Here is a 21455-nt window from a genome sequence, read left to right on the forward strand (position 1 = left end):
ATTGAGAGAATCTTTTTTTAATTATTATTATTTTTTGTTTTGTCTTCGGAAAAAAATAATTTTGACAATTCACTTTCGTATTCACGAGAACGCAGCAAGAGGAAAAACAGTTCGCTCCCAGTTCACTATCTCCTAAAAGAAAGTTGCGAATGAAAGTTGATTCCCTGAAGGGGGTTTCAACTACTCGCAAACTCTTCGTGTGGTTTTACATGTGCCGAAATTAGAACAGCAAATGGAGATATTGCCCGTACTGGAATTCTGGAGATTTTCCCGACATCGACGCCCCCCCCCCCCCGATAATTATTCCGAGGTTGTTCATCTGTTGCCTTTCTCCCGTAACAATTGGACAGCCGCTAGTTAAGATTCCACAGAACAGTAGTCATCGGAGTCGGAAAGTTGTCCTCCAGCCGACCCTGAAAAATAAAACCGTAACAGCAGAAGGATTAGGCACACGCGCGTGCCAGCCGACACAAAAAAGAAAAGAAAACCAACAATAACTAACATGGGAAGGTCTACTTTACAAATATTATTTATTTATTTTATTATTATTTTTCCCCTTCCGTGATTGCTATCCCTTTCGGTCCAACCTACTTAATAGACGTAAGCCTTGACGTAGATTCATAAATACTGTTTGCCTACACACCCGCATGCACTACGTCGATTTCGAGCATGTGGCATGCGCGACGTTAACGGCAAAACGGCACGCCTTTGAAGGTCAGGTGATAACATTGGTGGAGGAAGTCGGAGAGAATTTTTTTTGCCTCCGTCTGTTTACCTGGCGATTGGTCGTCTTGCGCAGCGCGAAGCTTTCCGACTGTAAAATCGGCAGCGTTGGAACAAAAACATTACGGTCGCCGAATTTAGGGCACACAGACAGTTTCCCCATTTGAAGGAGTAGTGCGTTCGGTTTAACGATGTTTGACGGCTTAGTACACCATCAACAGTACTATCCAGATATGTCAATTGGTGACCTGGCTTCACTGCAAGACAATCTAAATCACCATCGGTAAGGCGGTTTTGGTCATTTGATGAGGATACGATTCTTGAGTGTCATTGTTTAAACAGAGGTCATGGGTAATGTAGATTTTGTATTTACTTGTTTCTTAAGAGAAGAATTAAGATCATCAGTGGAGCAATTAAAGATAACCCACATTTTCCATTTCGAACCATAACTGCAGTAAAATGTATGGTCTTTCTCCCAGCAACGTTTTCTTTTAACAGTTCGCCGGATTATTTTTGCTACTGAACGTGACATACCGAGGACTGATTAAGGACCTTAATGCCCTTATAATTTCAAAGTGTGTTTTTCTGCTCGTATATAGGGTTCAGGAGTTATTAAATTCTGGTAGTTACAGTTTAGCCATGGCCACAGTTATCTTCCGGTCAATTAACCAGTTCATAACTGTTAATGCTGTCATCTTCCAGGGAAAATTTCAACCACTTTAATTTCACCAATTATTTGTAATTACAATAATAATTATTCGTAATTGCAATTCATTTTCATTTAAAGTGCACTGAATACGCATTGATTGTCATAAGTACTATACAATTTTGTAAACACTACACAAATGTATACACTGTTCAATGACCAGTGTATTATATCAGCATTGAATGCTGGAATAATACAATGTTATCACTATTCTTTCAACAGTAGATTTTCTCCAATGGGTGTTTACTTATCCTATTTGTTTTATGTATAATATAATATATAAATATATGGCAAACATATAGACCATAATTACTGAAATCACTACAAGAAACTTTAGCACTTCTTGTAGTGATTGCCTTAAAAGACAAAAACAGGTGTTGTTGTTATTTACAAATTTATTTATTGCTATATTAGCAAACAATATCCAGTAATGTTATTCAAAATGGCCAGCGTTAGCTATAATGCAGTCTTAAATAAACTAGGCCACTTATCCATCGTATCAGATGCAGCACCAAATTAAATATTCTTACTACTTTGATCAGTGATCGCTTCGATTTTCAACATTAGGAAAACATTGCGGCATGTCATTTGTTTTAATTCCAACCATAACCTGTAACCCAGTGGGTTCAAGTCTGCCCCCACCCCCAAAAGGCCATACCAAAGAAGAAGAGAAATCCAGGATATGGCGCAAAAGTCATAATTGTAACGCCTTGGCCTTTGAGCACGAACTCCTACTGAAAGGTGCAAAGGCCTCCATTTAACGTAGTTTCGTTGAGTCATTACAACACTCTCTAAAATGTCTGCAAAGTGCGTTTACAGGTTTTATTTCCATGTTCCCAGAAATAAGGCTCTGTGACACTTTCTCAGCTTGCATCTCGCCACGCTACTACTGATGCCGGATGATGACCTGTTTCCACTTTACGCACAGCGCCACCAGTCATCCAGTAGTTACGGGCATAACATTAATCATTTTTTTATGATTAAATATTTCTTCAGTAATGAAGGTTTTCATTCCGTTTAGAGTTTCACAAACTTCCGATTTCCTTTCATTTGTCCTCTTCTTCTATGGAAAATACGCATCCCTAGATCTGCTTACTTAACCTTGACATAGTTCTGGGTGATTTTCCGATATTTCTCAGACCACTGATCTTTTTGTTTGAGAAGAGCATTCCGAATAATTTGTTGCGAACAGCCATGATTACTTTAGGAGTTTTGCTGTACATGGACGATCAGATCTAGAGCGGTCACTCAGTTTCTGGGTCTCACTATATATTTGAAATGGCAGACAAACTCGCAGATGAGGTCTTACCTGCTTTGTGCAGTGCTATAACAGCTGCTCGACTGACTTTGTCACCCTAGTCCATGTTAACTTGTGCAAAGATAGCAACCTAATTATTGCATACGCAGCGCTCATTTAGCAACACAGATATAATACTTCAAAAAGAGATCATCATTAGAAAAGCTATTTTTCAACGATAGGCCGGCAACCATCAACCGCAATTATGAGATCATTATGGCCACTGTTGTTGGCAATAATGGCTGCTTAAGGGAAGAAAAAAGTATGTGGCTTGGATATGGCAGTTAGATATTTTCTTTTTGATTTATTTATTTATTTTCGTTTTATTTTGACAAAATTCTTCATCAAGTTGCTAAGAATCCTATAATATCAGCACAGCTATTTGGCTCCTTCATGGCATTTCGACCAAGGATTCTTTAATTTTTTCTAATTTAAATCAACAAAAGTTTGCGTTTATCGGTAAACTCATTCGTCATAAGGGGGCATTTCTAAAAACGGGAAAAGCGAGGTTGTAAAAACCAGACCGGCTTCTTCTGCACTAACCAACCTAAACCTGAAATTCCCCTCATGAATTATCTAATTGATAACATAATTGCATACTACATGAAAAGAAATAATCGTGAGCTCATGAGATGGTTACTCATACAAGCGTTCAGTATGAAAAAAACAAAACACCTGCGGATTATCAACAACACTGTTACAGAAACAAACATTGTATCAGAGAATATAAAATTTTTGATTAACAAGAAAGCTTGGTTTCCCAATTCATTCCAGTTTAGCTAACAGTTCTCGTCAGCCTTATTGTAACGTTAGACTAGGTGGTATAAAAAATAACAAAAAAAAACAAACGGTCTCGTTTCTAATTTTCTTTTCAGATAGCTGAAATTGAATTATTTTCGCTCCGAGGATTCCAATAATTGTAAGTCGCATACTTAACCTTAAAATTGTGTAAAAGATGCAAATAACTTCTACTCCAGCAAGACTGCGTTGAAATAAAAATCCAAACCAGTTAATTTACATATTATAATGCGCTAACAAGCTGTAGTGTTGCTCTTTCGTATAAAAAGCGACGCTACAACTTTTTTTTGGTTATTTATTTTTTTTTTTAACCTCCCTTAAATCTGTGCACAAAGAGAATACCACGTACCCCCTGCTCTGGAAAATTTAATTATCACATTTATTGGTTTTAACTAAAATTATTCATAACAGCAAAAAAAGTTTCTTTTGAATTTACATTTTATGTACATAGTTTATCTTTTTGTAGTTAAAGTTAGAAGAATTTACAATATATATATAAATTCTTTCTCCTCAACGACTTATTTTGAGACAGATAAAAAATTACATATACAAAAACAGTTTTGGCACAAAAAAGCATAGATAAATACAGAATAAATAAATCCTTTGACGCCATTTTGATAGACACCCAAATTAGTTATTTCATTTATTTCGGTAAATGCTGATAAACTGGTATTAAGTACTTGAAACGGTCGCCAGATGACGTACAATATACTAATCGCTAACACTGCAAATGGAAGAAAAATAAAACCAAAATTAAATTAAAAAAAAGATGGCGACCAATAATGAACCCTTCACGGATGGTTGCTTTGAACTTAATATATATCATGTATAAAATCACTTACCATTTCGTTCATATTAATTTTAAAAAAAACCTTTCGTCGCAGTTATTGTTTATGAATTGTCATTCCATCATGAATGCCATTATCTTTCCAGAACGCATACCAATAAACAATTTCTTTTCTAATTGATACATGTGGTTTAGAAACCAAAGTTTCTAAACCACAATTAATATAAGCGGTTTCACATTATAATCGGCCATCAAATCTATTATGTGGGAAGAAATATAAACAAATAAATATGTGGATTTTTGATTGGATTTTAAACAAAGGATTTTAGATTTATCAAGTGCGACCACGTGCTGATGAAGCCACCTTGAGAATTTAAAATTGGCCCGGTCGGTTCTTAGTGAAATATTTGTGTGTGTTTATGTTTTATTATGATTAACATCTTGAAATGTTTAGCGATGTCACCTCCCTCAGATGGGCCAGCAGTGATATATGACTTAATAATACGATTGGATCGCTTCTGAATATACATTTTGAAGTCACACCTAAGTTAACCGATTTCAGAATTGGACTGGAGCCGAATCTTTGATTGAGAAGCAATCGTGATAGTCATCTTTAGTGTACTCTGGTTCGAATCTAGTCAGTAATGCCAGCAATTTTTTGAGGTAGTTTCAGTCAGAGTTGAGTAAGTTAGTCTCAGGTAGATACATGCCTATCGGTTATTTCCAGCAAACTTTTCAACAAGTAAACACAAAACCAGCCTAAAAATATATGCGTTCATCGTATCTTATTATAATATTATTAATACTTCGTCTTTTAGTAAGCGGATGCTGTTGATCAATTTTGTCATGGATATCCATAAATACTAGTGATTGAAAGAAATTAGTACTTTTCCATAATAATAAAAATAATAAAGTACAGAGTACTCTTTAGCAAATCTAAAGAGTAATTTACTTCGACGAAATCTCCCATCTCTGTCAGTTCTCCTCCTGAGTAGCACGGTAGTCGCAATCACTATTCTACACAACGTGAAAAAGACCTCGGTTCAAATTCCGTCAAGACGGAAGGAATTATCATTGATTTTTTTTTTTTTTTTTTTTTTTAACCGTGACCTGAGTTAGTTGGCAAACGGACCATAGAAAAATACATGAAAATTACAGACGCCTCATGGTCCTAGCTGCCTCACTAATTCCAAAATAACCACTTCTGGGCCCAGATGTTTGTGTCTCAATATCTTTTAAGAGTCTGAATTGCGATCAGACCTAAAAGCGCTCTTGGCACAAGACTTTACACTTTCAACAAGTGAGAATTGACTACGCCTTCAAGAAGATATTATTTCCTTGGAACTTGAAGGTACAACAACACTGCCTTTAATATACTACCGTACACTGCGTTACCATCATTAACAGCGGAACTGTGTCAATACGTTTGACCTCCAACGCTGAACAAAAATCACACTGTGAACTAATATCGCGTTATTGACCTATATCAGATTACTCGTAGATCCTACCAAGATACCAATTTTCTCTCTCTCTCTCTCTCTCTCTCTGGAAATGTCAAACCTATTAAGATTCCAGATAACAAATGCACCTATTTTGCCTAGGCATGATTTTAGCAATTTCATTTCTTTCTGTAATTTTCCCTCCTTAGCTTTCATGTCCATGTAACTTCGAGATGCTTAAAAAGAAGAAAAAATAATCATTGGTTGAATTCTGTAATAAAAATCTTGCTAGAAGGTCGATATTAGCATATCAATAAGTGTAATTTCTGTTTACAAATGATCCAGATGCAGGTCAGGCTTCATATTTCTCTTCCCACTCTCTTCATATATAAAGAAACCTTTTTTTTTTTTTTTTTTTGCCAAGGTAGCATTCGGTAGAAAAGAAAAAAATAATAAAAATTATAATCTGGTAATTAAAAACATTAGCGATATTTCGATTGAACTTTCCTTGAAACTGCTGATGGCCATTTCTGCATCAGGTTTCACTATTAACAAAAAGTTTGGAAGAGGTAAATTTTAGAATAAAGCATCGATCACATAATTTTCCTATCTTCGCATTTTTTTTTTTTTTAATTCATGTTGTACTTCGAGCTTTCTGTCTGAAATGTAGTTGCTTTGCTGCATCATCAATGCACCAAAGCAATGATCATCGGCAATTTCTACGAAATTTTCTGAGACAAAATTAATATAATAATAAATATTCTGTTTATACTCCGGGACGACCAAATGGTCAGAGGAGTTCACAAGATAGACAGAATACAAGAAACAGCACCGTATTCAGCAGTCACGGGCTTGAACCTCGGTCACTCAAAGCACGTGTACTTATGTACCCGCGCGCCTGACCACTAGACTACGGTATACCTCAACTACAAACCGGAAACTCCTATTATAGTCATTCATATCAAGAAGTAGACGTCCAAAGAAAATCGCAAAAAAAGAAATAGCAATAAAAAGCGAACTTGAGACAGAACTTATTAAAGCTGGACAGCACAAGCAGGGTACTTGACGCGGACTGCAATAGCGAAAGAAAAAAAAAAAAAAACGCGAGTACTTGAACTCTAGTCACGAACCCTAGCCATGCACACTCATAAATAAGTGACCCGGTTTCCATGAAAATGAATCGAATTTTATATTTAAAAAAAAGTTGTGAATGTGCACATTCGTGTATTAATTTAAACATTTTTACTTCAGGTTTTCAATGTTTTTTGTTTTTCTTTTGTTATCCGTGCAATGGTTTTATTTTATAAAGTTTTAAAGTTCTGTCATAGTAATAATAATAGTAATAGAGGCATGTGATGCAGGAAAGCAAGCGTTGAGCTAATGTAGCATCAGCCAAAAAAAAAAAAAAATTCACACAACCATTCCCTCTAAAAGTTTGTCCAGCTCCTCCTGGAATTTATTTAAGCTATCAATTTCCACAACGACAGATGGAAGTCTGTTCCAGCAATCGACCACCCGCTGGCTAGAGGCAAATTTTGCACATCTATTCTACAACTGTCTTTCCTCAATTTGAATTTATGCCCCTTCAGGTTCGTAATCTGAGCAAGTGGAAGAATCCCATCAGAATTCAGCGTGCTCAACCCATTCAAGGCCTTTACACCTCAATCAGAACACCTCGCAGGCTTAGTCTTCCGTAATTCTTGATAATGAAACGAATCCAAATTAAATCTGTAGTTTTATCGTTTTATTTATGAGGTGCGAGAGACTGGAACGCACAACTTCATTTAATGTTTTTGGGGATCGCAAAGGCTGAAAGTCCCTCCCTGTCTTAGGTTGAGATAACTGAACATCAACGGGGACTCTTTGGGAATTTCAATTTCAGTAACGTTCTAAATGTTTAAGACAAGTTATAGTTAAGCATCTTTAAAAAATTTACTTATTTTGATGATTAGCCCTCGAAAATATGCACGTGCGAATGTGAAAACCCCTATTTCGTTTTTTTTTTTTTTTATGATAATCTCACGTGTGAGGAAAACTACAGTTATTTTCACACGTGCCGCCAAGTAGAATAAATTAGATTCGAAGATACTGAAAGGGTATTCTATTGTACATGTGATAGTTAAATTATGCGGGTCCGAACTCGCACACAAATTAGCAATGGAACGTAACTTAACGTTTAGCGTTCGTAGTAAGCATAATGGCGCTTCCTATGATTTACTACTTTTGAGGTCGGGAAAAAAAAAAGCATCTCTGCTGAAAGTTCCTCCTTGCAAAAGCAAGCGTGTTTTGCATAAGAACTGCAGTTAACCGTGTACGTTTTGAAGGTAAATTCGAGTGATTACCACACAATCGCAGCTGTGGTAAGGGAAGCAGTTCCGCTTCCTTTAATAGTCGCCCCCCCCAACCCACACTAGATGACTAATTCCAATACGGGCCACGTGTCTTTTGTCTGTAAAATGCGTGTGTTTGCGAGCTGACTTGAATGCTTTGCGGACAGGAAACCCTGCGCCCTCTGCCTGGGGAAGCAGGGTTTCCTTCAGTCGCAGAGGGTAATTGAACCCAGCACACTCCGAATGAATGGCAGGCGACGATGCATCGTTCCAACTATGCTGTCACGGAAGACAAATTAGAGTTACGCATATATAAAAATTTTATTTCTTACTGATAGTTAGCCCTTACAAAGATGCACGTGTGCCAAACGCGAGAACTCCAATTTCGGTTTTTTTATGATAATTTTAAACGCAAAATATCATCGAAAACTACAGTAAAATCTAAAAACGAAAGTCTACCCCATCAGGAGCGGAGGACTGGGAAGTCAGTAGAAACTTGTTGAGATTTTATTTCTATACGTTATTAGCTTTCACTAACTACAAAAGGAAAGGGTTGTCTAGAGAACAAAAAATTGTCTAGGGAAAGAAAATCCAAGCAACCCTCGCGCAAGACCAACTTACTTGCCCATGGTTTCTTTAACAAGAGCTGATAAAACGATGGGAGGAACTCCGTACAGATTGAACGCCAAACCCAGTCTTTTCCCCATACTTGTGGAAGTACTGCGATCATGATCACTGTGTACCGCTACGGTATGTGTGTGAAATCCTTGTTCAACGAGAATGAGGAAATGCAATGTACCGTCGCCAGAAAAACTATAGATGGTGGACATGTGTTATTGTTAAGGGTAGCTCCTAGAACATTAGTTCAAATCCACCTCGTATCAAATTTTACAGACTGTAAAATGAGACAGACATGTAGTAGTGGTGTAAAGTTTGTGTAGTTAGTGAGTGTTGTGTTGGCCGCTTGGCTAACCAGGAGCAGCAATCATCTGGAAAGCTGCTTCTGAGTACTCGTCCACACTAGAGGAAGGTGGGCCAGTTCCAGTAAGTAGGACACTAAGGGTCTCAGTTTATGAGACAACAAAACTTTTTTACTCTCCCTGGAGTGCGCTCCTCTGGGAGCGCACTCCAGGGAGAGTTTTGTTTCTTCTTCTTCCCCCCTCTGGAGTGGGCTCCTCTGGGAGCCCACTCCAGAGGGGGGAAGAAGAAGAAAAGGAGCAAAGAAAAAAGAAGAAAAAGGAAGAGAAAAAAAGGAACAAATAAAATAAAAAGAAAAGGGAATTAAGAAAAAGAAAACTATACATGGTATCTCTACTCAGCGGAAGAAATCCAGTGACATGCCTAAGATAAAAACAACAAATGAAAGAACCGACCGTGTTTTTTGGTAATCCGCAAATAAAACGAAAAATTATATATACAAAAAATATATGGAGGAAAAAAAAGGCCATCAACATCACAGAAAAGACACGCCATAAGACAGGAGTTCAATTAGAATTTTTTTTTTAATTCCAAACGTGATGAAATGACAGGAGTTTATACGGTGCTCGACTATCAGGGCAGAGCTGCAGCCATGGCACCACCCTCCAATTGTTTTGGGCAGCCTAAACTACCCGTCCCTTTATATAAAGAATAGGACATTAATACCATTTTGGATATCTTGAGGTTAAAAACTGTAGACACCGCCAACCAGAGATGGTCAACAGTTTGACCGCTTGTCACACAAAGTCGAAAAATTTTCAAGCTGTAAAACGGAGAACATCAAAATTTTTAATATATTTGCTTGAACTGGCCACCCTCCATCTAAAGCAGGAAAGTCTTTTCAACTAAATTTTCAAAACCGAAAGTAATTCACCAGAATTTAGCAAAAGTTGACTGCTGTAGGCCGTACACTTCATTGACTAGTAAAAAAAAAGTAAACTGCAGCCATTATCAACCCACTGCAGGATGGAAGCCTTCTCAACAATTCATGCTGAGGGAAATGGACCATAATCTGCTACGCTGGTCTAGTGTGGGTTGGCAGATCGACTGTATTTAGCAGTCAGGGGCATGAACCCCGGTCTACTCAAAGAGCGTGTGCTACTGCACTCCCGCTCCTGACCACTCGGCTGCAGACTCAGACCTGAGTCTGTAGTTTTCATGAAACCCGAGTCTTCATTAACTGAAGAAGCTACAATTACTATTGCCACCGAGCTCGACTACTAACGGAAAATGGAGCAACAATGGTGGTGAGAATTTTGCGAAAGCCCAACAGCCTGTTGCACAAGGAAACCAAACGAGCCCTCCTCATGAAACAATAAATAAATAATAAAATAAAATAATACGTCATAGGTAATGGGAAAACACTTTAAGACCAGACTTCTACAGAGCATACACGCGTTTGAACGGGCTAATCATATAATGTTTCAGAGGATACTCAAAAAAGGTAGAATTCCAAAATATGGAACTGGTATAATGTCAGCCCAATGCCAAAGACCAAGTTATCCAAAAGATTATGACCCTCCTCTACACAGGGTGATCACTGATGAAAATTTTTGAGACCATTATATATATATGATCTTTACTGTAAGGTTCCTAGGTACACGCAGGTACCCTACCTTTACAAACCCTTCACGGCACTAAGCCACCATAACTCAATACTACTTTTCTCAGACTCTCTCACCAACATATTTTCATACAGACGACATCAATTCAAGCTAACTAATTCTTCGGATTACGGCTCAGGCAGACATAATATTCTTTGAACAAGAAAGTTCAGGCAGAAATGATATTCTTTGGCGTCAAAGCAGCATACGATAATCTTTCCATCCCTTCCTTAACATCAAAAATCCTACTTCAGTAGGTCATAAAGCATGCTCAACATACTGGAATCAATCTTGAAAAACCTAAGCACACCTAAGCACTCAATGCTAGTTTAGAACTGGAAAGGGAGGTTCTGCAAGGAACCTTCTGTGCTGTCCTCATTAATTTCAGCTACACAAGAACCCCTCCTCCTAGCCTATCCAGACTTTCAGCCTTACACAGATGACTTAAAATTCTTCATCCCCTCCACAGAATCACAACTGTTACCAGAAATCACTTCACATATAGCCCTCGTGGGTAGCACAGTTGATATAATCACCGTCCTCCAACGGATGGAAAAGACCCGAATTCGGATCCCGTCAATGACGCGAGGAATTTTTATGGATTTTTTCAAAACTGGCTGAGTTAGTTGGTCTGAGATGAGGGCAGCATACCTTTTTCTCCCTGGAGACCTTTTTTCCCAGAAAACAGCAAACTGACCACAGAAAACACCCAATTTACAGCCCTATGAAAAAGGATCCGGACTTGAACTTTAGTGTGACTAATATCAGTGACACTCCAAAAATTAATAGACAAAACAACTAAAACAGTTTTAATCGGTGCATCACTGCGTTTTCGTGACTTTACTGTCTGCGTCAGAATGGGTCATAGAATTAAGTTTCACACCGACGAATACAGGCAAAACTGAATGTATTTTGAAGACATGCAGGTGAACAAATAACAGATAGAAACCTGAATGTAACACATAATATAACTGTCATCTTCCAACATATTTGAACAGTTCACTTTTGGGAAGTAATGGTTAATTACTGAGCTACATAACAGGTAAAGGGCAGTACCAGTTATTAAAAGTCATGCATACTGAACGACAGGTATATGAATCAGAACGGGACGATAAAATTTCCCACATACCTTCACTAGAGACGTGAGAGCAGGTTATAACAATAGTAATCTCTATTTTACATACAGCATAGAAAAAAAAAGCGAGGAATCCAAAGTCAAATATTCTGAACATTGTACACTAAATGAAAGACAGAAGATAAACCGACCATGCCAGGTAGACAATAATTAATTGCCCACAGAACATGTCGAAAGTTGAAACGGATAGTGGGACGAAGCAGCAGCAGCATCCTTAATGAGCTAACTCAAAAGACAATTGCAGAACTGGACAAGTGTAGGACCAACAACAATCATAAAAACATTTCAGGGAATGGGGGTATGCTGTGGTCGCTCTGCTGTCTGCAAGCTGAAGCTGTCACCTTGCAATTAGTTACCGCTTATCCTGGTTCAGGGAACTGAACCGTTGGTCATTGCAGCTATGCCCGACACGATTTATTTATTATTATTAGTAATAAATCTGATTTAAATAAATAAATGAAAATGATGTCGAGTGATGAATCACGCCGCACACTCCATGTATCAGACAAAGGTACCTCGGCGTTGCCTACGCACAAAGAACAGTTTTACTCAGATTGCATTACACCAACAATGAAGTTCGGCAGTGCTGTGTGCCTGTTTTACGGGATTTGAATTTGGTTCACTAGTTATCATTAATGAAATCATGACTGAAAATTATTTAAATGATATTCTGAAGAATTCTGCCTTACCTGCATAATACAATTCTTTGGAGAGGAGCCGTATTTGCAACAGCATGACAACGTTCTGTGTCACTTAAGGATGATTAGTACAACAATATGAGGAGGATAATGTATTTAACCTGCCATTTCCAGTCCAATACTAAATAAATGAATGAATAAATAAATAAATAAATAAATCTTTATTGTTTAGATATGAGGAGTGCATCAAACAATAGTACTTATGAGAAAAAGTAATATCAGCAGTTTACAATAATAAAGGACAAAATAAAAATAGGGGGAATTACAATACTAAGGGACGAACACCAAGATTTTCTAAAGGGCGGGGGGGATGTTCCGGAGAATCAAAGGCTTAATCATCATGTAACAGTAGAGAAAACCACATATTTTGATCATAAAGAGATTATAGCCCCTTCAGCTCCTATCTGGGACTGGCCGTAAGCTCGCCCCTTTCGCACGCGGAGGATCGGGAAGAGAGGACAAAGTATATACATGAAAATGAAACAATTACACCAAGATAGATTTAAGAAAAATTATAAAATAATTATATAGCTAAGAACAGCGTAACAACATTTATGTTCAAATATTGTATAAAAATCACCCAATAAAAGATAGTACAATTTTATCCAAAATAAGAAAAATCATGAGTTGCAGTTCTTGCCCACGTAAGCTAAAACTCTGTGCAGATAAAGGGATCTTGAAGAGTGTTCTCCCTCGGTGAATACTCTTCAAGATCTTATGAACACCACTAGGATGTTTGGAAAAACGACTGAGCCGCCAGAATAAAATATCCTGGTTTATGCAGAGAATTAGAAAGCCTTACAGGAGTGAGACATTCACGATTCGTGTCTCCAAATGTCTAAAACCTGTACATAGTGTTCCCTCAGAGGGTTATGGATGTTATTCAAGGGCTACAGGTTCATATTCGAATAATAAAAATGCCTTTTTATAAGAAATCTTCATGAGTCAATGTATTTCAGCGGGAAAGAGAGAGAGAATTTCTTTAATGTTAGTCATAATAAACTAGAAAATTTAATTTGCCAGACAGTAATTATGTGATGGATTTGCATTCTCTATTGAGAGGTGTTTTAAAAATCCCCTACTTGAATGATATAACCAGCACGAAATAATCAAGCCTAGTGTATTAAAACCCGAAATTATTCATCAATAAAGCAAATTTTTCTTCGTGTTTCTTCACTGCGGTTTGTGCCGCAATAATTCCACGTAAGGAAATGTTCATTAATGCAAAGAATGCTCACTGTCTAAAAAATCATCTCAACAGAACATGACCATCGTCTTAGCCGGATGAATGAACACTCTTCTTCACGATATTTCGTCTCCTCGAGTTCAGACAGAAACGAATCTGGTTGGTTTATCCTTGTTTATGACAGGCTCTTCCAAGCCTTTGGTCATTTGCGGAGGTCAAGAAAGAAAGCGTCTTTACATCCAGAATAAGCATAGCGATAAAGCCTTCTTTACAAAACTTTCACGCAACTATTTTGGTAAGTGAGCATTTATTTAACATTTATCGAGAGATTTTGATTCTTAAATGATAAAACAGGTAGTTTTTTTTTTTTTTTTTTGCTGCAGAATTTCCCTATATGAAACGTTTGATGTGACCTGTCGCAGCTAATTAATAAGAAAAAACAAAAAAAAAAAACATCTAGTGCATCTATAAAAGTTGGTCGACGGTAGCCGACCAACCCGAGACATATAACAGTCTCTAGAAACGTCAAATTTCGATGATTTGAAAAGTTAATGAATTGGTAAGGGATCAGTAAGTGGTGAGTCAATGAAGGATAATTAAAGAAATAAAATATTATTCTACCAAATAATTTTGGAATTAAAATATTTATTGAAATGTAACAATCCGATAAGAAATTGTTCTCCTCCATACAAACTGGCTGAAACTCTTAAATCCGTAATGAAACGTTAGCTGGGACAAATGTTTGTCCCAGCCAACGTTTGACAACCCAGCCTTATGTTTATACGAGTACAATCTTTATCCTTTTACGCTCATACAGATAATATCACACAAGTAGAATTTAGAATATGAGGTACACAGCAAGAAATAATGTACCTAATAAGTGTGTCCACATCTCGTTCTGCAAGAAAACTTCTGCATTTAATCTTAACCGCCTTACTAATTCTCAGCCGGTTAAATCGGTTCTTCAATTGTAGATTGCTTCTCCAATCGAGAGTATGCCAAGATCTGTTACAATAAAGATCTTGACATACTCTTCGATACTAAACTTATTTTTCATTCTTAGATCAACTTTCTTAAAGCTCTGTCTCTCCGTAATGCGTGGCTATTGGGAAAATAGCTTATTATGTCTTCAACCCAGTTACCATTCTACGCTATATAAAACCCATCTTCTTTCTTCTATCTGAAATGTAGTCAGCCACTACACCCCCCCCCCCCCAACATTAAAACTCCCCTGTCGGTAGTATATCAGCTACTAGCATGGACTAACCTTAAAACTGGCCATGAGCATACCATCTGTAACAGAACAATGACGGAAAACTTAAACTGGGTTCCCTGGTTTATTTCACACTAAATCTTTACAGGCAGTAAAGATTTAGCGTGAGCCAAACTCTTCTCAAATGCTTAGTAGGCCATTTTATTTGAGATTAGATTGGCTGGCATATTCTCAACCAGGAGTACTAGACAGAAGCCATCTTTAATTCTCCTCTTCAATCGAATCAGTTCTCTTGATAGGTTCTTTCCATATCCATTGTTCAAACTTATTCAGCAGCCCACCGTTGATCAATTCTTCTTCTCTGTGGACCACCAGTGTGTGTGTGTGTGTGTGTGTGTTATATGATTCTTGATGTAAATAAGACTCGTTTCTTATTGTTTATGTGTCACTGGGATCTCATGTAAACCTTTCTGACCTCGGCCGTATCGGGTATGTTGAGTCCAGTCAATCATGTATTGTATTCTCCTGGCGCAACAAATAAACGGATATTTGTTTATTATTTATTCTTCCTACACGTTGAAAGTGACCCCTTTTCCTGTAAAAAACTTCGATCTTTTAATAGCGGAAGCCGAAATATCTGCTAAATCTACAGCCAAAAGAATTATTTCATCACGCCATTTACCGAGACCTTTACAGAATATATTTCAGGCTATAAACTTGACCGAACTTCGTAATCGGCCAGCTACGGCCACCTACGAGTTCTGCCAAAAATACATATGGAGTCTCTGCTAACAAATACTGTATACAAATTCTTGCAATTGTATTGTTCATTTGCAAACTCCGCTTTTTCGTCTACCCTCCAGCATGTAAACATTACCTCGCCAGGTAATAACCATCAACTGAACCGCGAGGGCAGATATATGACGAATAAACGAGCTGTTAAGTGCATTCATATACAATATTTAGAGCATTAATTATGAGCAAGACTTAATGCTGAAAAGTGTATTTAAAATCAGTACAAAGCGAAGTTATATATAATGTGCGGACACATGCCTTTTCCATAAACTCTCCAATGTTGGCCATTGGGTAATGACCAATATATAATAAGAGGTATTCACAAATTCTCTTTACAAAACTAAAACATTAATAGTGTATAGTCTTTACAAAACTAAAACATTAATGTGTGAATAGGGCCTATGATACAAACCTAAAACCACTTTGACAGAGAATATCTTCAAATTTTTATTCACCAACAAACAAACATGCGCACTACAGTAGATGGTAGCATAAATGGCAAAACTGTAATAATTTAAATGGTTGTATTTATCAACAAGATCCCATTCTTGTCGATGGGCAGCTCTTGTACGAGCTGAACTTTCATGTTTTCATCCTCAGCCAACGAAGTAATACGTTAAACGCTGTTGACCTTGACGTGTTATGAAACTTCCTCCACTAACAAACCACTTTCACAACGTCCTCACTGACCGATCGGAATGAATGTACAAACAGGCATCCCTCATGAATTTACTGCAGCTCACACATTTTCCGGTTGGTGAAAAAAAATTTGAAAATATCCACTATCACCTGGATGTGGTTTAAGGTTTGTATCATGTACTCTATTCACATAATGACATTTTTGTTCAGTAAAGAAGATTTTTGAACATTCTGTACAATTTGTGCCATTGTTTAATCAGGTGTGCATACTTCTTCATGTATCATTCATCCCTCATAATCAAATCGCCTTAGTTACTTTAGTGGATTATATTTTAAAACCTCACAGTGTATGTGTGTGTGTGTGTGTGTGTGTGTGTGTGTGTGTTTGCTGGATGAAAACCCCATTTCCGGTACAAATCCCATGCAACCCTCGCATCAGACCAGCTAACTTAGAGACGTTGTCAAAAAAGCCCATAAAAATTCTTCGCGTTCTCAACAAGTTCCAACCCGTGCATTTTTGATCCGGTGTGGAAAGTATGGATTATATCCACTGTGCTACCCTCGAGGGCATGAGTTGAAACGGCTGTAGAGGGTACCGCATACTTGGACAGTCAGTCTTTTATGGCCCTGAACAGCTTGATTTTTAGTTTTGTTCTTAATTTCTAGAGAAGATGGAAGTTGTGCAATAGCAACGAGCACAGTCAGCACAGTTCTTCATTTGAATAAATGTAGGACTCCACACAGAGTTTTGGATTACCAGATTAGTCTTGACGCCCCTTTAGCAGATTTAACCTATAACTATTGAATACAGTTATTAGCATTTGAGTTAGTAAACTGTAAATGCTGCAATCAATAACTCTTGTTTAGAAATTAAGAAAAAATTAAAATTTTTAACAGAATTAAAACAAGACTAACATTGTGAATGAACAGAATTAAGAACAGAACAAAAATATTGACTGAAATATTATTTTACCATTTTACAATTTAAATACTAAAAATTTAAATAATTCCTGTCTGAAATTAGAAATTTTTTTGTTTGCTCCTTTGGTAACAAACTTTTTCACAGCGAACCATAAATCATAATTTATTGAATGCTATTTTTAGAAAGAGAAAAAAAAATAAAATAATGGAAAACAATTTAGGTACTTGATGTCAAGATTTAAATCTTCCGAGATGGCGTCCTTGATGTCAGGGTAAAACACGGGTTGAGCTGGTTTTTCGTAATCTTATTTTTCACTTTTAATTGCCTGATTTGGAATTATTTGAATTCCAGTTTTTCATAATTACTGCAAGTTTAACTTAAATCTAGTGATTAGGCAGGCGCTTTTAGCAAACCAAACTGGAAATTGTGAAATTTCTCTTTTTTATGACTACAGCGAGAATAATGATGAAAGATGGAGCGTATGTATGCAGGTCAAGGGCATTATATTCTGAGTGAGAAACAGAAAAATGGGACTACTTTCTGTGTAAATATGCAAACAGTGTTCTGGAAATCTGCCATGCAGTCTATTATACATAATGCTTGACTCGTTGCCAGTTGAATCTCTATACTTTCAATACCGATGTAATAAATATTGTGAACAGATGACTAAAAAGTTATAGATTCCCTATAATATGTTAGTCATCGGTTCACGATTTACTGAAAATTAAGGTATTCCATCATTATTATTCATTTATTGGAAGTAAAAAAGAATAATTATAACGCCGTTTAAGTTGCTTAAAATCAGAGAAACAAAATCTGCGATATTTTTGTTTTATGTGGATGAAAGGAATGGTATGGGCAGGAGGGTAAGCTAACGAATGACCTTCAACCGCCTAAAGAATTTCTTTCCTATAAACATCATAATTCTTCAGGTATGACGCCGCCCTGAACCAACTCTGAATGATAGCCACGATCAGTTTACCTTTTATTGTTGGGATTTTGGCAGGAAACAATAACTTTAAGCCTTGAACAAAAATTTTCAGTGGATTTAGGTTCAGACTATTACCTGACCGTGAGCATATCTATATTATTGTGGATTTTCAGCCATTTTTTTTTTTTTTTTTGATTTTTTTTGCATTTGACGTAACATCGATCAAATGCCACCGATCAAATGACGCCATTCTTTAACATACATCCTCGTCACCGTGACCGAGTGGACAAACGCGAAGGCACATTTGTACGAAATATTTGATTTATCAAGAGTTAAGTTCGTGTGGACTGCAAAATACGATTACGTTCTTGTATTCTTTCTATCCTGTTTATTTCTATTCTTTCTATCTTCACTGTCACCGGATGCATTCGAGTAAAAAGTCTTCGCCAGGTCATCGATACACGTATTTGATACCGTCACTGTACAAGTCTCGTCACTCGAAACCACTTTTCCCTAAACGTCCCTCGAACAAGACCAACGTTTAGCCCAGTTCACGCCTCTGTTTCTCAATGAGAAATGAATTATTTTAAGAGTTTACTTGCCTATAAAATGTTTCTGCGTTATATATATATATATACAGGTAGTTCTCGACTTTACAATTTAATTCGTTCCTAGAGTGCGCTCGTAAAGCAAAAACTCGTAAAGCGGGAATTTATTTCCCATAGACATAAGGTTAAAAATAGCGGTTACGTTCTCAACAATGAAATTAGTTAACTAATTAGTTTATTTTTAAACGATTGATTTATCGAAAGAAATGAAAACGTAGCCTGTAAAAATCAAGCAAATTATAATAAGAGAGAAATTATTTACGACTTACAAATGTTAAAGAATGTTTATTCTTCATCATCATCGACTAAATGCACACTCGTTGATCATTCATTATTAGCTCGGCACTCGTTAGTTTGTTGCACAAGGAGTCGTCGTCGTCTTCAGAAATGTTTCAAGAGGCGTTCGTTTCCAAGATAATCTCTTTTAATTATAAATTTCACGATTGCATGCATAAGCATTTTTAACGGCCCACGCAAATTGCAACTAACACGATTCGCGTGGAGTAACAAGTTTACGAAGCTTAAAAAAAGGAATGAAGAGAAGATTCTGAAAATTTATTTATGTTTTTTATAAGATTTAAGATTTCAGTAAAGGGGAAAACACATTTCACCACAAATGGTGTCTCTAGAACGGATTAATATTGTAAAGCTGGGTACACTGTATTGTACAGCTACGCACGTGGTTTGGAATGCGGTATTTATTAATGTTTAACATTCATTTTTTTGTAATTAATGTTCATATTTTCGATTTTGTTAGTATTTGATACTTGAGAAGAAAAAAAACTCGTAAACCCGGGAACTCGTAAAGCGAAAACTAGTAAAGCGAGAACTGCCTGTGTGTGTATATATATATATATATGTATATTTTAATTAATATGATAAATAAAAGTAAAGATGGCAGTTCGAAACTCCGGAAAGCTTAAAAAATTACATGAAAACGTTAAAAGAAAGTTACGATAGCCTACATCAGATAAAGGCGGGAAAAATTTACTAAACACAGAACTCCGAAACGGGGAATAAAATATGAAATATTAATAAATAATGAAATCTGATGTCAGCAAAATAAATATTGATGCTAAATCAGGTATTTCATCGGGGGACTACACCTGACATAGCATCAACGGACTGCGTTTCCATACTTGCCCATAGTTATGCAAGAGAAAATTTATAAATGTAAATAAACAAATATAAAAATGTAAAAAAAAAAAAAAAAAACGAAAAGGTATCTCTTACAAAGTATGGACAAGGTAGTCCCTACGCAGTATTATAATGAAAATATAATTAAGAGAAAAGGGTGAATATTATAAAAAGTAGAAGATTAAAAATATTATACCTGAAAATGGCGACGCGAAACTACATGAGGTCAATACGATAGCTGCAAACAAAACAAATAAAACAGCTACTAACGAAAAAATAGATGACTAGTGACCTCTGTAATCAGTTTTTAAGACAGTATTTTAAATATACAGAATAAGGAGAAATTTAGGTAGATAAGAAGAAATGTGGCGAGAAGTGTACCAGAGAGGACCATATATATATAAAAAAAAATAATAATAAATAAATAAATAAATAAAACGGGAGAGGCTGTGGTTTTAAGCTTAGCATCGCGCAAAGCAGCAGATGGCTAAAACTTAAATTAATATAAATAGTGCATTAAAACCAATAGAGATAACAGAATGATAAAAATTGTTTGGACAAACAAATGCACCAAAGCGCGCAAAGCAGCAGCAAAGGATGCAGATGTATATGAAATAATATAAATGCCAATGCAAGCAACACTAAAGGCCACAAGGAAAAAATAGATTAACTATAGAATAAAGATTGAAGCCAGCAAATGGCAAACCGGAGTTAAAAACAAGACCATATAAAGACTGAATAACAGAGATGGGTGTAATTTAAAGAACAGTATCGCGCAAAGCAGCAGATAACTAATTCTTAAATTGATATAATAATATAATATATAAAAGATTGTATTAAAGAGTAAAAACAGAAAACATCAGAGAGTTAAATAAACTGGATATGGCAAATGCACCGAAGCGCGCAAAGCAGCAGCAACGGATGCAAATGTAAATATATGTATATTTTAATTAATATGATAAATAAAAGTAAAGATGGCAGTTCGAAACTCCGGAAAGCTTAAAAAATTACATGAAAACGTTAAAAGAAAGTTACGATAGCCTACATCAGATAAAGGCGGGAAAAATTTACTAAACACAGAACTCCGAAACGGGGAATAAAATATGAAATATTAATACTTTACTTTTATTTATCATATTAATTAAAATATACATATATTTACATTTGCATCCGTTGCTGCTGCTTTGCGCGCTTCGGTGCATTTGCCATATCCAGTTTATTTAACTCTCTGATGTTTTCTGTTTTTACTCTTTAATACAATCTTTTATATATTATATTATTATATATATATATATATATATATATATATATATATATATATATATATATATATATACACACACACAGGCAGTTCTCGCTTTACTATATGTATATATATATATATATATACACACACGAGTAGAATTCTTCTGAAAATCAAATAGCCGAGTATTCAAGTATGAGTACAGAAGCGAGAGTTTGAGTAACCATGGTTCAAATCACGCGACTACTAAACATAATAATTATAGTGCAAGGAAGCCAGTGCAGCA

General features: G+C 36.3%; 1 protein-coding gene across 1 annotated transcript in view; it reads left to right on the forward strand.

Moving 5' to 3' along the window:
* The first annotated feature begins 859 nt into the window (after positions 1-859).
* Positions 860-21455, forward strand: part of LOC150077520 (ETS homologous factor-like) — a 280365-nt gene continuing 259769 nt past the window's right edge. Inside the window, exon 1 of the mRNA XM_090386799.1 lies at positions 860-1006. Coding sequence (XP_090242925.1) covers positions 915-1006 — 92 coding nt within the window. The 5' untranslated portion in view covers positions 860-914. The remainder of the gene's footprint in view (positions 1007-21455) is intronic.

Source organism: Mastigoproctus giganteus, chromosome 12 (genome assembly GCF_048544385.1).
Source record: "Mastigoproctus giganteus isolate SK-2022 chromosome 12, ASM4854438v1, whole genome shotgun sequence".
Classification (NCBI taxonomy): domain Eukaryota; kingdom Metazoa; phylum Arthropoda; class Arachnida; order Uropygi; family Thelyphonidae; genus Mastigoproctus; species Mastigoproctus giganteus.